The 16214-nt window shown below is 48.6% G+C and overlaps 1 protein-coding gene across 11 annotated transcripts in view; it reads right to left on the bottom strand.

Annotated features, from left to right (window-relative positions):
- Positions 1 to 16214, bottom strand: part of COBL (cordon-bleu WH2 repeat protein) — a 261173-nt gene that overhangs the window by 103487 nt on the left and 141472 nt on the right. For all 11 annotated transcript variants that reach the window (XM_082692846.1, XM_082692844.1, XM_082692845.1 and 8 more), the window contains one exon: positions 8820 to 9002. In XM_082692846.1, coding sequence (XP_082548972.1) covers positions 8820 to 9002 — 183 coding nt within the window. The remainder of the gene's footprint in view (positions 1 to 8819; positions 9003 to 16214) is intronic.

Here is a 16214-nt window from a genome sequence, read left to right on the forward strand (position 1 = left end):
TCCAGGTAGACAACAGTCCATTTATCATGGCTGAAGAGAAGCCACGCAGCTCGCAGCCCCTTCTGTCATCAGCCTCCACTCGTCTGTTTATGAAACGCTCAGTGATGGGAGACTGCATGCCAGGCATTGTGCGTGGGGCTGGGACCTACCGGGAACAGGTCATTGTCCCTGGTCAGGATTCAGCCAAGTGGATGGCCGAGTCTACACTGCGTGCTCAAGGCCGTAGGGACAGGGACGGTCCTGAGGCTCTGCAGAGGGGCACCTTACTGGCCTCTGCTGAGAGACCCTCTGAGGAGAGTGACAGGCCACCACAAAGTGACTGAAGTGGAAAATCCCAAATGCTGTAAAATGTCCTACAAGTCACAGTGTCCGGGGGGATCGCTCATCATGCCCGCAGACAGGGACAGGGGCTATGGAGAGGGGAATGCACCCCCCCCCCCCCAGCCCATCAGACAGTTGCCTCCAACCCAAATGCGCGAGACAATGTGCCTGGGAGAAGTCGGCTTTTATCCTGAGAGAAACCACAACAGCAGGGAACAAACACATCACAGGGGTTTTGCACTCTGCTAAAAGGAAAACGCTTTTTTTTTTTTTTTCCCATAGGAAGTCACTGGTTCCACCTGCTTTGGGTGAAAAGCGGGGGAGGGGGCCTTCTACGGGGAGGGGTGCTCTGCCTGCCTTTTGTTGATGAAGTCTGTTTTATAAAGAAAGAAACACTCACAGTGGGCCCAGAAACAAACACACAGAGAAAGCCAAAGGCCTCAATCTCCCTGCCTGCCAAGGACAGGTTAGGGCTGGTGGGAGGAGGACAGGGACAGAGAGGGTCTTCCCTGCTGGTGACCGGGTGGTGGAAGGGACCATTTGCAGCCAATCCACCCCCTGAGGGAGAGACGCTCTGCTGAGTTACCAACTTGCAGCTCCAAGACACAAAGGGCTAAGCCCTGGCCTCCTCCTGACCTTCAGAGGAGGGCCGGCAAAGCCACACGGGAAGGAAATGGAAACTCGGCGCTCCCACAGTATTCCAGAACATTAAAGTGCGTCGCGCAGGCAGCAGCGGGGAGCTGGAAAGTCCCCTGTCACCCCTGAGAGGAAGCCTGGCCGCTGCCCTGGGATTGTAAGGATGTCTGATCAAACCCTGGGACAAGTCCCTGACATGCAGGGCTCCCCGCCTGGATGCCGGTTCTGCCTCCTCACTAAGGCCTGTGTGTTGCCGACAAAGTCACAGACAGAACGTAGCCGCCCGAGGCACATTGACCTCCACAGGTCTGCCTCTGCAGGTCGGGGCACAGGCCCCAGCCCCCCCCCCCCCAATTTAGAAGGGTCCCCATGCAAAGTGGAGGATGCCCAGTGGGTCTGAGCCCTTGGCTGTGCTGTCTCTGACCAGCAGCGGGCCTGGCCTGACTCAGTTTCCTCACCTTGGCAAAAGAAGGGCCGTCACAACTAGTAAACTCTCCAGGGGGGCCGTGCGGGTGAGGCCAACAATTCAGGCAGCCTTACAGACGGAGGAAGAGAGCCACACACTCGGAGAGATACACACGTGTCCGGGCATGGGTTATTTTCGAAGAAAACCAGAGACACACAGAAAGGAGGTGGGGAGGAGGAAGGCGAGAGAAGAGAGAGGTTCCCTCTCTGCTGCTTTCCTTGGTAGCCTTCCATTTGTCTCCAGACTGCAGGAGGCTCCCGCACCCACTTAACAGATGAGAAAAGTACTACGGGGCAGGGTCGCGCCCGTGGCTCCTTCCCTTACCCTGGGCTACAGGTGCCCCATTCTGCTCATCCTCATGGAGCACAGGTGAGCAGGGGAAGGTGCGTATGTGTGTGTGCGTGTGTGTGCGTGTCCCATCTTCAGAGGCTGAACACTCCCAGGAGTCCCTGTCCACGCAGCAGCTCCTGCCCACAGAGGCTCCTCCATGCCTGTTTCCACACACAGTTCCCACACCTCCGCCTGTCTACACTGGAGGGTCATTTTTAGCTCTGGCATCTGGCAGAAGCTTGCACCTGTTGGGTTCATACGCAGTCTCTTCCTGCAGCGAAGAGCAAATAGTACGGGTTCTGGCATAATCTGTCGCCATTTCTAAGTAGGCTCTGTGAGCAGGGCAACTCATTACCCTTCACATTCTATTTTGAAATCAGTGGTTTTGACTTAGAGAGGACCCCTCTTTGCATGCCTGATAAATGAATTATGTATGCACAAAGTGAAAGTGTTCACCAATGTGCTGACACCATGTTAGACCCTGAGACATGCTAGTGAGTCCAGAAGCGATGTCCCCTGCCTCTGGGCTTCCATGTCAGAACTGGAAGAGAAACAGGACAGAACGGGAGATGGCACAGACTGGGACCAGAGGATGGATGGTCAAGGAGGCCTTGATGGGGATGTGACCTCTAAGCAGGGTGTGTGTGAGGGGAGAACGTGACGCAGGCCCCGTGGACAGGACAAGTTAAAGGTCTTTTTGGGCAGGGGGTGAGGGGCACCAGCAGAGGAGCTGGGCCTGGAGCGTGGAGGCTGGCAGGGCGAGGTAGGAAGTGGGGTTATTCTCCAGTGTATGCAAAGGGGAGACGGGCCCCTGCTTCTGGTGTGGCAAGTGTTGCCTAGTTGTGTCTGCAGTCAGAGGGGAGGGGTGGAAGTGGGGACCACGGAAGAGGCTGCTGCAGTGGTTGTCGTCCCAGGGGAGCGGGAGAGCCTGGACCAGGGTGCTAAGGTGGGTGAAGTGGGGGTGTGGGGGAGTGGCTGGCTGCGGGATCAGGCCTTGCTGACTGGGGCGCGACAGAGAGAAGTGAGTCTGCAGACCTGGCCTCATGTCACACAGGGGTCGGTCCAGGTGGGGCCTTCCCCTCCTGGGTCCCCAGCATGCGGGCAGATTGAAGGGACCACTCTTCTCTCTTGCGCCGACCTTCAAATCCTGTCTGGTCAGGGCAGCGCTCTGGGAAGCCAGATGCAGGGGCAGCTCCTGTGAGCACTGCCCACACGCCAGAGGTCATCAAAGGTCTTTGATTACTATGAAGAATAATTCTGTAAAAATTTATTTATTTATTTATTTGAGAGAGAGAGAGAGAGAGAGAGAGCGCACGAGCAGGGGGAGTGGGAGAGAGAGAAGTTGACTCTCCACTGAGCAGGGAGCCTGACGTGGGACTTGATCCCATGACCTCAGCCGAAGGCAGACGCTTAACCCATTCAGCCACCCAGGCGCCCCTGAAAAGTAATTGAGGAATAATTTTTGAAAAGTCTCTAAGCATCATCCACTTTGCCAGAAACAAATTAACCATCACCATGAGGCAGGTCTGAGAACTCAAAGAGGCCTTCACCCCAGGAGGACCTTGGGCATGGCTCCACGGAAATAGGGATCCCATTCGCTCCGACATCCTCAATTTCATAAGCAATGATGTCCGTCCTAACAGCAGAGAGGAGAGCGCATCTAAGCTCACCCCGGTGTGGGGCTGATCCGTGGCCCTGCTTGGTGTGGACTCCCCCGCCCCAGAGCTGCCGGGGCTGCCATGCTGGGGCCTTTTCTCTGCTGTGGACTGGGACACAGAATGAGATCAGGAACGTGCCAGAATAAGGTGATACACTGTCACAGAAACCGTCAAATGCACACTTTAGCTCTGGATGAAATGTTTCATTGGGTGTATGCTCAGCAAGGTTTTACGATCTCTCGTAATATTCTCATCACCTGATTTTCATGATGTTTCCAGAAATGGAACCTCAAGCGGGAATACTTTTGCCTAATTTCTCACATGTGAAGATTACCCTACCTATTTACACAGTACAAAACGCTGTGTGTTTCTGTGTACATCACACGAGATACTCAAGGAATGAGTATCAATTCTCGCTCGTAAGTTTGCAAACCGCAGCTATTCAACCCAGTTATCAAATACACAAGCAATGTTTCATGGACAAACATACCAGTAACTGATCATAGCACCAAGCTCCCCCATCTCTCATTTTAACGGCCAGTACCACCAGCTCTTTTCATCTCAGTGCAACAAACCTGAGCTTATGTACAAGTGCACTTGTCATGTTGGAAGTTTATGGCGTTGAACGCTTTCTGCAATGAACGCAATAATTCAAGTACTATGGGACAACAGAAGGCCTGGATAGCTAAAATACTTTCTGAATTACTTTTACTTACAATAAAAAAAGGATTTATAGTTGTTACAGGCACAACAGCAGGCATAGAAGAACCATGTGCCGACTGAAAAAATAATGAAGAGCTGTTTATTCTACATTTGTGGAAAATGATAACTCACGTTAGACAGCACAGCATTTTCTAGTAAAAGTCCCACACGTTATTCTTTAATCAACTGACAGAGAGAACAGCGAAAGAAGCCGCTCTGTAGCCAACAAAGTGTTGTACAGAGGCAGAAGTGAGCAAGTGTAATGTACGGGATTGCTTTGATCCTGAACAGGTAAACTGAGTCACCTAATGGATTACTGGCTAGGATTCTACTCCCGTTCTTCTCAGAGAGAGGGCCCCAAAGGCTTAAAGGGATGAGCAACCGTGGCCCGATACTCTCGGACGGTGTGGACTAGTGAACAGGGTGTTCAGTCTGTGACTGACAGCAAAAATGCCACAAGGGGGGTGTGACACCATTTAATAGGTTGAACCTGCCCTAGGGGCATGGCAAGTTTCTTCACTGCCTTTGATGTTTGCAGCAGGGCAGAGTTTAATTTATAGGTTTAGTCCCCCACCTCGCTCATGCAGGAGGCTGGCCCGGCCATAAAGGCTTCCCCCAGCACCGCCCAGCCCTCCCTGCCTCAGGCTCCCAGATCCCCTGATACCTGGCTCTCACTCCACCTGTTTGTGCGGTCTGCACACCTCAGGGATCGAGGGGTGGGAGAGGAGGGACTCCGCAAAGTCTACAAGGAGTGACAGAGCTGGGATCTGGACTCAGGAAGACACTCCAGGCCCCCTGCTCTGCTTTGACCTCTACATCATGAACCTGGGAAGGCTGCTTTTAGTGTTCCCATTCTGGAGAGGAGGAAAACGGAGGACCAGAGAGTGACTGGAGAGGGGCCTGTGTGGGCGCCTGTGTCTGCAGCCCCTCTCACAGTCTGAGCCAGGCTGGTCCATAGCTGGAGGGGTTGTGACAAGGGACAGGAAGACAAGTCTCCTTGGGGACAGCTGCTTACAAAAGGGGTCAGGCCCACACACAGCAGCGGCAAGCGAGGACTGTGCCCTTGATCAGGGCCAGGGACAAGGCGCCAGGTCGTCTCAGCACAGAGCGGAGTGAGGACTTTATGGAATCTCAAAAGGAAGGAAAATCCTGTCTGGAAGGGGCAATCCCTCTGTCCCTCCCCTGAGCACTCCTGGGGTCCCAGCAAGAAGAAGCAAGAGCTATTTATCCATCTTAACATCCAACGTCAGGCCCCAGCTAACCCCATGGCGACCTGCACCCAAGTATTATCACATAGCTCGGATTTGTTCATTTCCAGGTAACTTTGCTGCTGGAGACCCTCTCCAGACCGGTTCAGAATATGTACACCACGTGGCCTCTCCACACTGGTTAGTCCCGGGTCTGCGTGGGCGGATCAGGGCGAGGCAGCACATGGCGCGGTGGTTCTCAAAGCGGGGTTTGCCTGGGAACTTGCTGGAACGCCCGTTCTCAGGCCCTGCCCCAGACCTCCTGAATCAGAAACTCTCAGGGCGGAGCTAAGTCAAGTGGGTTTTAACAAGCCCTTTGGGGGTGATTCTGATGTTCACTTAAGTCTGAAAAATACTGACTTAGCATACGGTGCCCTCACATATATATCATTCCTGTCTGAAAGTTCTTCTTGATTAAAACTACATTCAAGGTACCAGGGGAGGGGAAGACGGCTGGCCCAGACAGCGCTTCTCCTCTGGAAAGATAACACGTCTCTTCACCTGTCTTGCCAGTTTCTCTGCTAACAGGCCTGCACGAGGACACCGTTAATTTCTTCCATTCGCTCCAACACCTCTGGGAAACACTCTTTGAAAAGTAGGTTCAGAAATTACAAATACCAATGACCATGCCGTGATTATCATCGGGTAACAAACAGGCACGCAAAGACTGCGATTTTGAGAATGTTCCCCAAGAGCCGGGATATAGCTGAAATTGCTCCCCCTCTAAGACCTGAATATGGAAACACCTAATTTTTCAGACCAGAGGATAAGAAAAAAATCTTCTAAAGTAAGAAAAGCGACGCATGTTCCTTTTCCAAAACTAGTCATGTCCTTGAAAAAATAAGCCTTTCCTTTTCATTCAGGATATTGGTGTTAGCAACAGTTGCATATAAATAAGGCTTTCCAAACAAACATCTTATCTTTATATGGAAGGAAGTTCATGAAGAAGGAATTGACGTTTTTCCCCAACAATGACAACAACACATTTTTGGGTTCCTTTCCCAGAAATTAGTAAATAACAAAATACCTTTCATTTAAAAAGGAAAAAAAAAATGGTCCTAGCAAATGCTCAAATTTAATCCATCTGCCACTCATATGCTTTAAAAAGGAGAGGGTTTCTGGGAGCCAATTTCTCCACTCATTCAGTGCCAAATAAAACAGATTTCAGTAAAAAGCTGTTACTGCCTCGCAGGGAATCCTGTTCATTATTCAGGGTATAGAGAACTATTTATTTTTCATTCAGAATTCCTGATTCTCTACCTACTACACATTCTCCCACTCCAGCAGACTTTATCCACTCTGGAGAAGCATGTTAAAATCTGAAAAACACAACAGCTTCTCTGTATGGAAGACTGTTTTACAAAGGCTGGTCGGGCTTCGCATGTCCACACTCTAACATTAGGGAAACGCAATTCTCATTGAAAACAAACAAATAAACAAACATAAGGAACCATGATCTTGGAATTCATGATTTTCACTGCAAAAGAAACATCCCTCCCAATCGAAAGCAAAAAGACATCGCCACAGGGGACTGCATGAAAAGTGCTAAATGCTGGAAACATGGTCTGCGGGTTATGAAAAAGTTCAGACTCTAAACCCTGGCAAAACAGGGAGGCCCACAGCACACTCACCCCCCAGAGGTCACTGTGCTGTCTTGCCACCCTTTAACCATGCAAGTGTACCAAACGAGGGGCTAGTTGTGCCTAAAGTTCTTCGCATCAAGAGACAGCTAAGACATCATGGAGACCTCAGAACAACCTCGTGGCATTAGAAAATGCTTAAGAAACACAAAAATCAAAATACTTTCTTCTAAAATACATCGTGTTGCAGGCCTTCCCAACAGATCCGCAGGGCACGGCTGGAGAAGGTCTGGAGGTGGAAATGAGGCCAGGGCAGGGGGGTGGTCTCTGGGAATAAAGATCACCCCTGGAGGGAAAGGGGAAGATTTGCTAAGATTTATGAAGATGCATGGACAGGGGCACCTCGGTGGCCTGGGTGATTAAGCGTCTGACTTGGTTTTGACTCAGATCATGACCTCAGGGTCATGAGATCAAGCCCCTCACTGGGTTCTGAGCTCAGCATGGAGTCTGCTTGGGCCTCTCTCCGTCCCCCCCGCCCCTCCCCCTGCTTGTATGCTCTCTCTCTCTCCCTCTAAAATAAATAAGCCTTAGACAAAACAAAAGGACTGATGGACAGGCCGACAACCAGGATGAAAAGGAAACGGAGTGAGAAGTCTGTGGCTCCAGAGAGCCCCTCGGGTAACTTCTAAGCATGACTCCGGGCCAAGCCTCCCACCTGGGAGGTACAGGCTTCGTTCCCAGCTTATTTTAAGGGAAGCCATTGTAAGAATGAGTGAAAGAGGGCTCCAGCCAGGACTAGCAGGAAGGTGAAGCATTCAGCTCATATGATGCAAGGACGTGCCAAGGGACACCGAGGCAGAAGGAGAGGACATTAATCCCCTCTATGAGAATAAATGTGGGTTCTAGAATGTTCCTGTTTGCTGTGTGATGTCCCCGCCCCCTACCTGCAGCCTCTGCCAGGAACCTGGAGTGCCCATCACTAGGAAACCTCGCAGCTTCATGAAGAATAATGCATCCTTACCTACTCTGCAGGTTGACCCCGTGTCTCGGCATATGCACGGAGCAGGCCTGCTGGGGGCACTCATCTTCTCCAGGATTCAAAAGCCCGCTCCCATCCTGGCCACCCCGGGGGCTGGTCCCTGCCACTGCCCACTCCAATGAGGAAGGATGCTGGAGAATACACAGTATACTTCCCCGGTTGACCATGCTCCACCCCGAGCCACCAGAAGAGGAGCCATGGTCAAGGAGCTGCCTGGCCCCCGAGAAGTGAGGTTTGGGGACTTTTACTAGTGTTATATGGTTGCGCAGACACATGCCAAGAGAGAAGGCCAGTTGAGACCCCAGAACCTGGGGACAAAGGCTCATTCCCGTCCACACATAATGACAACTCCTTGCAAAGGGATTAAATTGCTCTAAGATAAATTTAACACGCATGGCTTCGTACACACGCAGTCTCCACAAGTGTCCTAGCACACAGACAGTGACTCCTCCCTGCTGTCCTGTGAGTCTGACTTATGCGAATGTCACCTATTGTCCCTTCCCCATACACTCTCCAGATTCTCGCAGTGCCCTGGCGCACGCGTTTTCTCACGAAGCGATCCCGATGATGCCCCAGATTCCAACGCTGAAGAGAGAACAGACACCAGTTGGCAAGCACAAGCCTCTTGGGACTAAAAGCACAAAAGCTTTCCCGCCTCCGGTGGTTGAAGTAACTTCGGGGTCTCACCTTGACTTCTACGGGAAGCTTCACTTTTCACCTCAACGCTCTCCCTGCTAAAACCACCGACTTGAAGGATCGTAGGGCATGCAGGAAACTTCTACAGAGAATCACGCGTCCATCTAGCGGATGCGCTGGTCCTGAGAGCCACCCTCTGCCTACCTTTTCCGAGACTTTGTCCTGCGCTGGTGGCCCCGCACCCGGCAGGGTCGGGGGAGGGGGCGCCCGCCGCTTCTTCAAGTCCGACCTCACAGATACCCCTGAGATGTTGCTGAGCGACAGGGATGGGCCCAACGTGACAGAGCGGGAGTTCACTGATGGGGAGTTGGGCGTCGTCAGGCAGCCCTGCAAGGAGACAGACAGACAGAAAAGCTCATCAGTGCAAGGTGACTTCTCTGGGGGCCGATGCTCCAGCCTGACCCCAACTGCCGAACCGCCCCTCCAAGCCTCTGATGTCATTGCCACCAATGGGCTCGGATGGTCTGTGTTCTCACTTCCCCTCCAGCCGAAGCCGCTGCTGCAAGGTTTATTTTCGTCACCATGAGGGAACGGTGGCTCCTTGCCACCTCTAAGCACACGTACCAGCTGGAACTGGCTACTGCTCCTGACCAAAGTGTAGGTGTGAACGCGCCTCCTGAAACCTCAGCCCGTCATAGGAACAAGGTCTTAGGTGCTGAAGAGTGGAAGGGAGAGTCAAGAGGAACATGGGTGCTGGAGAAGAAGCCTGTCTTTAGGGGTGCTGATGACGCTGACCGCACCTCTGGTCACTCGGTGACCTCTCTCGCCGCCACCTGTTCTGGGGTCCTTGGGGACAGACACTCACACACCTTAGGAGTGCCCGCTGAAGGAGCTCATGGGGGGAGCTTTCATATGAATGATGGGTTCTCTGTAGTTAAATATGTAGGGGGGCATCTGGTTGGCTTAGTCGCTGGAGCATGTGACCCTTGATCACAAGGTTGTGAGTTCAAGCCCCATGCTGGGCATAGAGCTTACTTAAAAAATAAACATTAAAACAAGGAAACCCATCACATTCAGCAGCAGCCCAGTGTTTCCTGCACTCGGCCTCCAGTCCTATTCTGTTCTGCGAGCATATTATCATTAGGTTCCCCAAGAACATCTTCGAGACTCAGATTTCCTTGTCCATAAATATTAAAGGCAAAGCAAACACCAAGATTGCTTTTGGTGCAAGTATGTGCTTCCTCGGAGATGCCAAGCACCAGAGGAATCCAGTGCCTTGTTCATGAAATGCACCATTCCCAAAGGAATGGGTGGGGGAGTCTACAGGAAACAGGGATCTACAGGAAACAGCCCAACACCCAGAAAATCTGTTGATGCCCATTTAGGCTTCCGCAGCAAAATGTAAAAAAAAAAGTATAAATGTTTGCCCCAGTCCTTGCATTATGCATACAGTGGACTTGTTACCGAGCAAAAAGCCAAAGCAGCACGAACTCTGAAATATCGTCTCTTATCTTACATCTACCTCTGTATGAACTATGGGGCCCCAAGGAGACAGAACTTGCATTTACTTAATAATGCAACGTGCACATAAAATGACGTCAGTGAAGCAAAGCAGAGGACGATCTTGAAGTTTGGAGCTGGGGCCGTGCTTCCGGGGACGGCTGGCTGGCTCGCCAGTGAAAGGGGACTGCGAGCATTGTTCTGAAGGTTTGTTAAAGCTTATGAAATATGATGGAGAACGAGACACTATGCTGCATGGTTATCTCTGAAGCAGGCATGGCCCCGTTCGGCATCCCGCAAACATGACATTCTGGACCATGCATTTCACAACCCTGTTGCTAATTGCTCTGTTCACTCCACCCTGTCTAGACTCAGAACATCAATTCCTCTTGTCCTCAGTCCTCACCACAACTATGTGTGCCTGACTGATCACTCCACACTGCTATGAATTCACCTCTGTCCTCTCCATGCCCTGAGCGTTTTGTGGCTCTGCGCAGACTATTCCCTTAAAAGTACTTTACGGGTCATCCATTGTATACTGATTTCAGGCTTTAATCCTATAATCCTACTGCCATTAATAGTACTCTGACATCTCAGTGAGGCCCTGAACATGGTTCTCCTGGTAGAGCACCCCCCCATGCACACACGAGCAGGGGATCTTACAGTAGGAATGTTCCCATCTTTAGAACAGGAAAATTCCATTGACTTCAAATTGTTGTCAGCATCTAGCATATTTCTGTTATGTTAGAGGTGGTTTCCATCTGCTCTGATACATATTTTTGGGAAGAATGTCCTCTTAAAGGCCAGGTAAGATGATCTTAGAGAAAGCCAGGAGCCCAGAGCATACCTCATCCCAAGCCCTTGCAAGCCGTGGTGTCTGCTACCCCCGACATGGGACTTCTCATGATCCGTTATCTGTGTTGTTGGAACACCACTCAATTTTGATACGACAGGTTTATTTAGTACTGGTCTGCTCCATCTGGGCCACACAGATCTCTCCCAACACCCCACTATTCCCACTCACAGGCAGGCAAATCTCAGGGTCCACTAGACCAGGGTCCAACAGCACTGCTCAAGAATTCTGCCATTCAGTTGTGTTTCCCAACCTTCAACCCTTGGGTGGCCAAAATATTCAAAACATTTTGACTGGCCAGAAGATATCTATGAGTCAATTTTTTTTCTCCCCCTTTTTACCTTTTGATTCCCTTCATCCATTTCTCCACCCTCCCCACCCTCCACTTCTGGTAACCACTAGCCTTTTTTTTCTTCTTAGATTGCACGACAAGAGAGATCACACAGTATTTTCTTTCTTTACCTACCTGACTTATTTCACTCACGTAATGCCCTCAAGATCCAGCCATTTTGTCACAAGTAGAAGATTTCATTCTTTTTCATGGCTGAATAATATTCCATTATGCATATGTAAAATATATATTATATACACACACGTACAGTTTCTTTCTACACGTTTCTGTAGGTTATTATGTGTTTCTATACTTCCACTATTGTAAGTAATGTTGCAGTGAACATAGGAATAAGTGCATCTTTTCTCAGTGTTTTCATTTTCTTTGGATAAATACCCAGAAGTGGAATTGCTCTATCTTCCGATAGTCCTGGTTTTACTTTTTGGAGGAACTCTTTTCCATACTGTTTTCTGCAGTGGCTGCACCAATTTACATTCCCATCAACAGTGCATGAGTGTTTCCTTTTTTTCCATCCTGAATCTTGTTATTTCTTCTCTCTCTGATTATATTCATTCTATTGGGTGTGAGGTGGTATCTCATTGTGGTTTGGATTTGCAGTTCCCTGATCATGAGTGATGTTAAGCATCTGTTTACCTTTTGGCCATCTATATGTCTTTTTTTGGGGGAAAAAAAAAAGCCTATTCAGATCAGCCCACTATTTAACTGGATTGTTTGTTTTTTTTTTTGCTACTGAATTGTTGGAGTTCTTTATATACATTGGATATTAACCCCTTATCAGGTAAATGATTTGCAAATATCTTCTCCCATTCAGTAGATTAATTCCTTTGCTGTGCAGAAGCCTTCCAGTATGATGTAGTCCCACTTGTTAGTTTTGAAACAAACATCACCAAGACCAATGCTAAGGAGCTTACTACTTATGTTTTCTTGTGGGAATTTTATAGTCCCAGGTCTTACATTCAAATCTTTAATCCATTTTGAGCTAGTTTTTGTGTAATGGTAAAAGTTAGTGGTCCAGTTTTCCTAACACCATTTATCAAAGAGAGCATCCTACCCATTGTACATCCTTGGCTCCCCGGGATAAAGGAACTGACCATACATGCATGGGTTTATTTCTGGGCTCCTTATTCTGTGTCATGCATCTATGTGCCTGTTTTTATGCCATCATTATACTGTACTAATTACTATGGCTTTGTAATACAGTTTGAAGTCAAAGACAGGAATACCTCCAGGTTTGTTGTTCTTTCTCAAGATTTCTCTGGTTATTCAGGGTCTTTTCTAGTTCTCTACAAATTTTATGATTATTTATTCTATTTCTTGAAAAATGGGATTGGAGTCTTTTTTTTTTTTAAGATTATTTATTTATTTATTTGTCAGAGAGAGAGAGATGACAAGCAGGCAGAGAGAGGAGGAAGCAGGCTCCTTGCTGAGCAGAGAGCTGGAGATGCAAGCTTGATCCCAGGACCCTGGGATCATGACCTGAGCTGAAGGCAGCGGCTTAACCCACTGAGCCACCTAGGTGCCCCATGGGATTGGAGTCTTAATAGAGATTGCACTGAATCTGCAGATTGCTTAGGGTAGCATGGACTTTTTAACAATATTAATTCTTGTAATCCATGAGGATGGAATATCTTTTCCTTTATTTGTGTCTTCTTCAGTTTCTTTTATTAATCTCTTATAACTTTCAACATACAGGTCTTTCACCTTCTTGGTTAAATTATTCCTTGCTATTTTATTCTTTTTGAGGCAGCTGTTAAATGGGATTGTTTTCTTAATTTCTTTTCATGATAGTTTTTATTAGTGTGTAGAAGCACCACTGATTTCTATATATTGATTCTATATGCTGCAACTTTTTTGAATTTATTTGTCCTTACATTTTTTTTGATGGTATCTTTACGGTTTTCTCTGTATAATATCATGTCATCTGCAAATAGTGACAGTTCTACTTCTTCCTTTCCAATTAGGATGCTTTTTCTTTCTCTTTCTTGCCTAACTGCAGTGGCTGGGACTTTCAATACTGTGTTGAATGAAAGTATTAAGGGGGACATCCTGCTCTTGTACCTGATCTTAAAAGAAAGACTTTCAGCTTTTCACCATTGAGTATGATGATCACAGATGCAAAAAATCTCCACAAAACATCAACAAGCTGAGTTCAACAATACATTAACAGGAACACACACCATGATCAAATGGGATTTGATCATGAATGGTTCAACACCGGCAAATCAGTCAATGCGATACTACCAGATCAACAAGATGAAGGGTAAAAGTCACAGGATCATCTCAGTAGACCCAGAAAAGGCATCTGATATAAGTCAACTTCCATTTACGATAAAAACTCTCAACAAAGTGGGTACAAAGGGAACATACCTCAACATAATAAAAGCCGTAGATGGCAAGCCCACAGCTCTGTGGGGGTTAACTCTTACCTTCCTTCTTTCTCCACTTCTGGAATCTGTACATAGAATATTAGAAAACAATCTATGGAAGAACTTGGGAGGAAAACACTATTAAGTCGCATATCCTTTAAAATGCTGACTCATCAGTATTAAATAAAAGGGAAAACCAAGATAATCCATATAGCTCAGAATCGGTAAAGCCTGGCCCATGTCTTATTCCAGTTTGGGGGCTTTTCTCCTGCTACAAAGTAGCGAAGTTTTATAAGGGACAGACCGTGGCTTTCCAGCAAGGGATCTGGTTTCCTGTTCTGATCCAAATGGGTCGATAACCTTTTTTTTTTTTTTTTTTAAACATCAAGTCCTTTTCTGTAGGGGAATGAGTTATGCCCTTCCCTAATGGTTGGCACTGAAATCCATATTTTGGCTATTACTATCTTATTTTTCAGGAAGTTTTTCTCCTGTGGCTTCAGCCCGATAAATCATTAAGGGAAAAGCCATGGATAATGGAGAGAGAAAGGACCAAGGTGCACACATCCTTCATGTCCACACTTCATGAGACTTCAAACAGAGGGGAGTAAGCTTGGCCAGACTGGCTGCTGCCAGCTGGAGGGGGTCAGATCGGAGACAAGGCTAAACTCTCGGAGTCACAACACCACTGACACGCGCTTACTGCACTCTGTGTAAAATGATCACTTGATCCTGTCTCCCACACATATCTGGGAGAAGAAGAAAAGGAGAAGGAAACTCCTAACTCCAGCATCTGAGTGTCCACTCAAAATGAGGTCAACGCTGTGACAATGGATTCTGCCATAGAGCTCTTAATTTCAAGGAAAGAATCGTTATCACTGTTTCTGCTGGCAATGCATTCCTCATCTCAGCATGGTCTCCTTATGTTTGACTGTCACTGTGACCCTGGGGTGCTACACTGCTGGCTGGGACAACAGCATCTGCACACATTCCAATCAGTGGCCAGAACACCCCACTGCCCCAGGCTCAGTGGGGAGCTCAGTCACAGAGCACCCATGAGCTACCGGGTGGTGGATGGATGCCCTTGATGTGGCTCTCAAAATGAGTTCACCCCTCACCCATCAGGATGGTAATGCAGCCCTAGCCCCGCACCATACAGCAGAGAGCACCCCCAGCTGTCCCGGACCAAGGGCTCCCACGTAATCCTGACGGATGCTCTGGGAGGGCTGGGTTTCCTTACAATCACTGTGGGGTCCACAGCACTTGTGTCTTCACTTGATTGACCAGAGGTCAGTACTATGCAAGACACCAATTATGTCCAAGGTAAGCACTGCTCTTTTCCACTGAGCTCAGACTGTCACGGTTTGCCTTCCTTCGCTTACGTTCTTAACCCCATCTGCATAAAGCCTGTTTACAAACACAGCCTGGTGCACGCCTGAGGAGGGAATCGTCCATCCATGTGAACAGGACTCAGTGAACTCTGGCCAGAATGTGCTTCTAGGCAAGAAAGACAAATGGGTCAACCGGTCATTGACATCTTTCTGTTGAAGATAAACTGGTGGAGTGCCTGGGTGGCTCAGTCGGTTAGGCATCTGCTTTGGGCTCAGGTCATGATCCTGGGGTCCTGGGGTCGAGCTCCACATTGAGCTTCTTACTCGGCAGTGTGTGGGGGGATGTCTGCTTCTGTCTCTCCCTCTGCTCCTCTCCCCTGCTGCTCATGCTCTCTCTTTCTCAAATAAATAAAATACTTTAAAAAAAAGACAAATTGGTTTTAAAAAAATAAGGATGAATAGTCATTTCTGTTCCCATTTCTCAAAACTATCCTTTCTGGCAAACATGACTAAATCTTGTGAGAACAACTGTGTAATTCCATCTACTGAAAGTCTAAAGTCAGAGCAGATCCTTTGACGTGGCTAGTGAGGCATTCAGGTACGGCTGTCGTTCACAGATTAAGGGAAGCGTTTTGGTTACAGTGGGTGTAGTTAAAATAGCTGTTGGCAATCCTACTGGCTCATGCTCTTCTAAATTGGATCAGACACTTTCAGGACGGTGCCATCTTGGAGTTTTGATGGTGAGAAGAGCTGAAGCCCGAGAACAACTCAGGACAGCCCAGCTGCCTGGTGCTGGGATTAAATCCAGTCCTGGAGCCCAGCTGCATCCCCTCTCCTTACACCATGCTGCCCCCTCCTGAAAGGCTTGACTATCACCTTTCTCCCTTTCTAATGCCGTGTCGAAGAATCAAGTGGGAGAGACGATGCAGTCAGACTTGCTGTCCCCACCACCTCTCCTTCCAGTCCTGGGTTTGGCAGAATCCAGGGCAGGATTACGTGCCGCAAACCAGATGGGACAGACAGACCCTGCCGTCCTGCCCGTACTCAGGGGACCGGCCTGGCAGAGCAGGCCAGACATGTTCTGGTGAGGGAGGAGAGGATATTCTCATTCCCATTCCAGGATGGTCCTGGGCAATGGGTGGGACAAAGTTCCCTTCCCAGGAAGGTGTTCCATTTGCTTTCTCTTAACTTCAGGGCAGG

Source organism: Mustela nivalis (assembly GCF_964662115.1).
Source record: "Mustela nivalis genome assembly, chromosome: 12".
NCBI classification, from domain to species: domain Eukaryota; kingdom Metazoa; phylum Chordata; class Mammalia; order Carnivora; family Mustelidae; genus Mustela; species Mustela nivalis.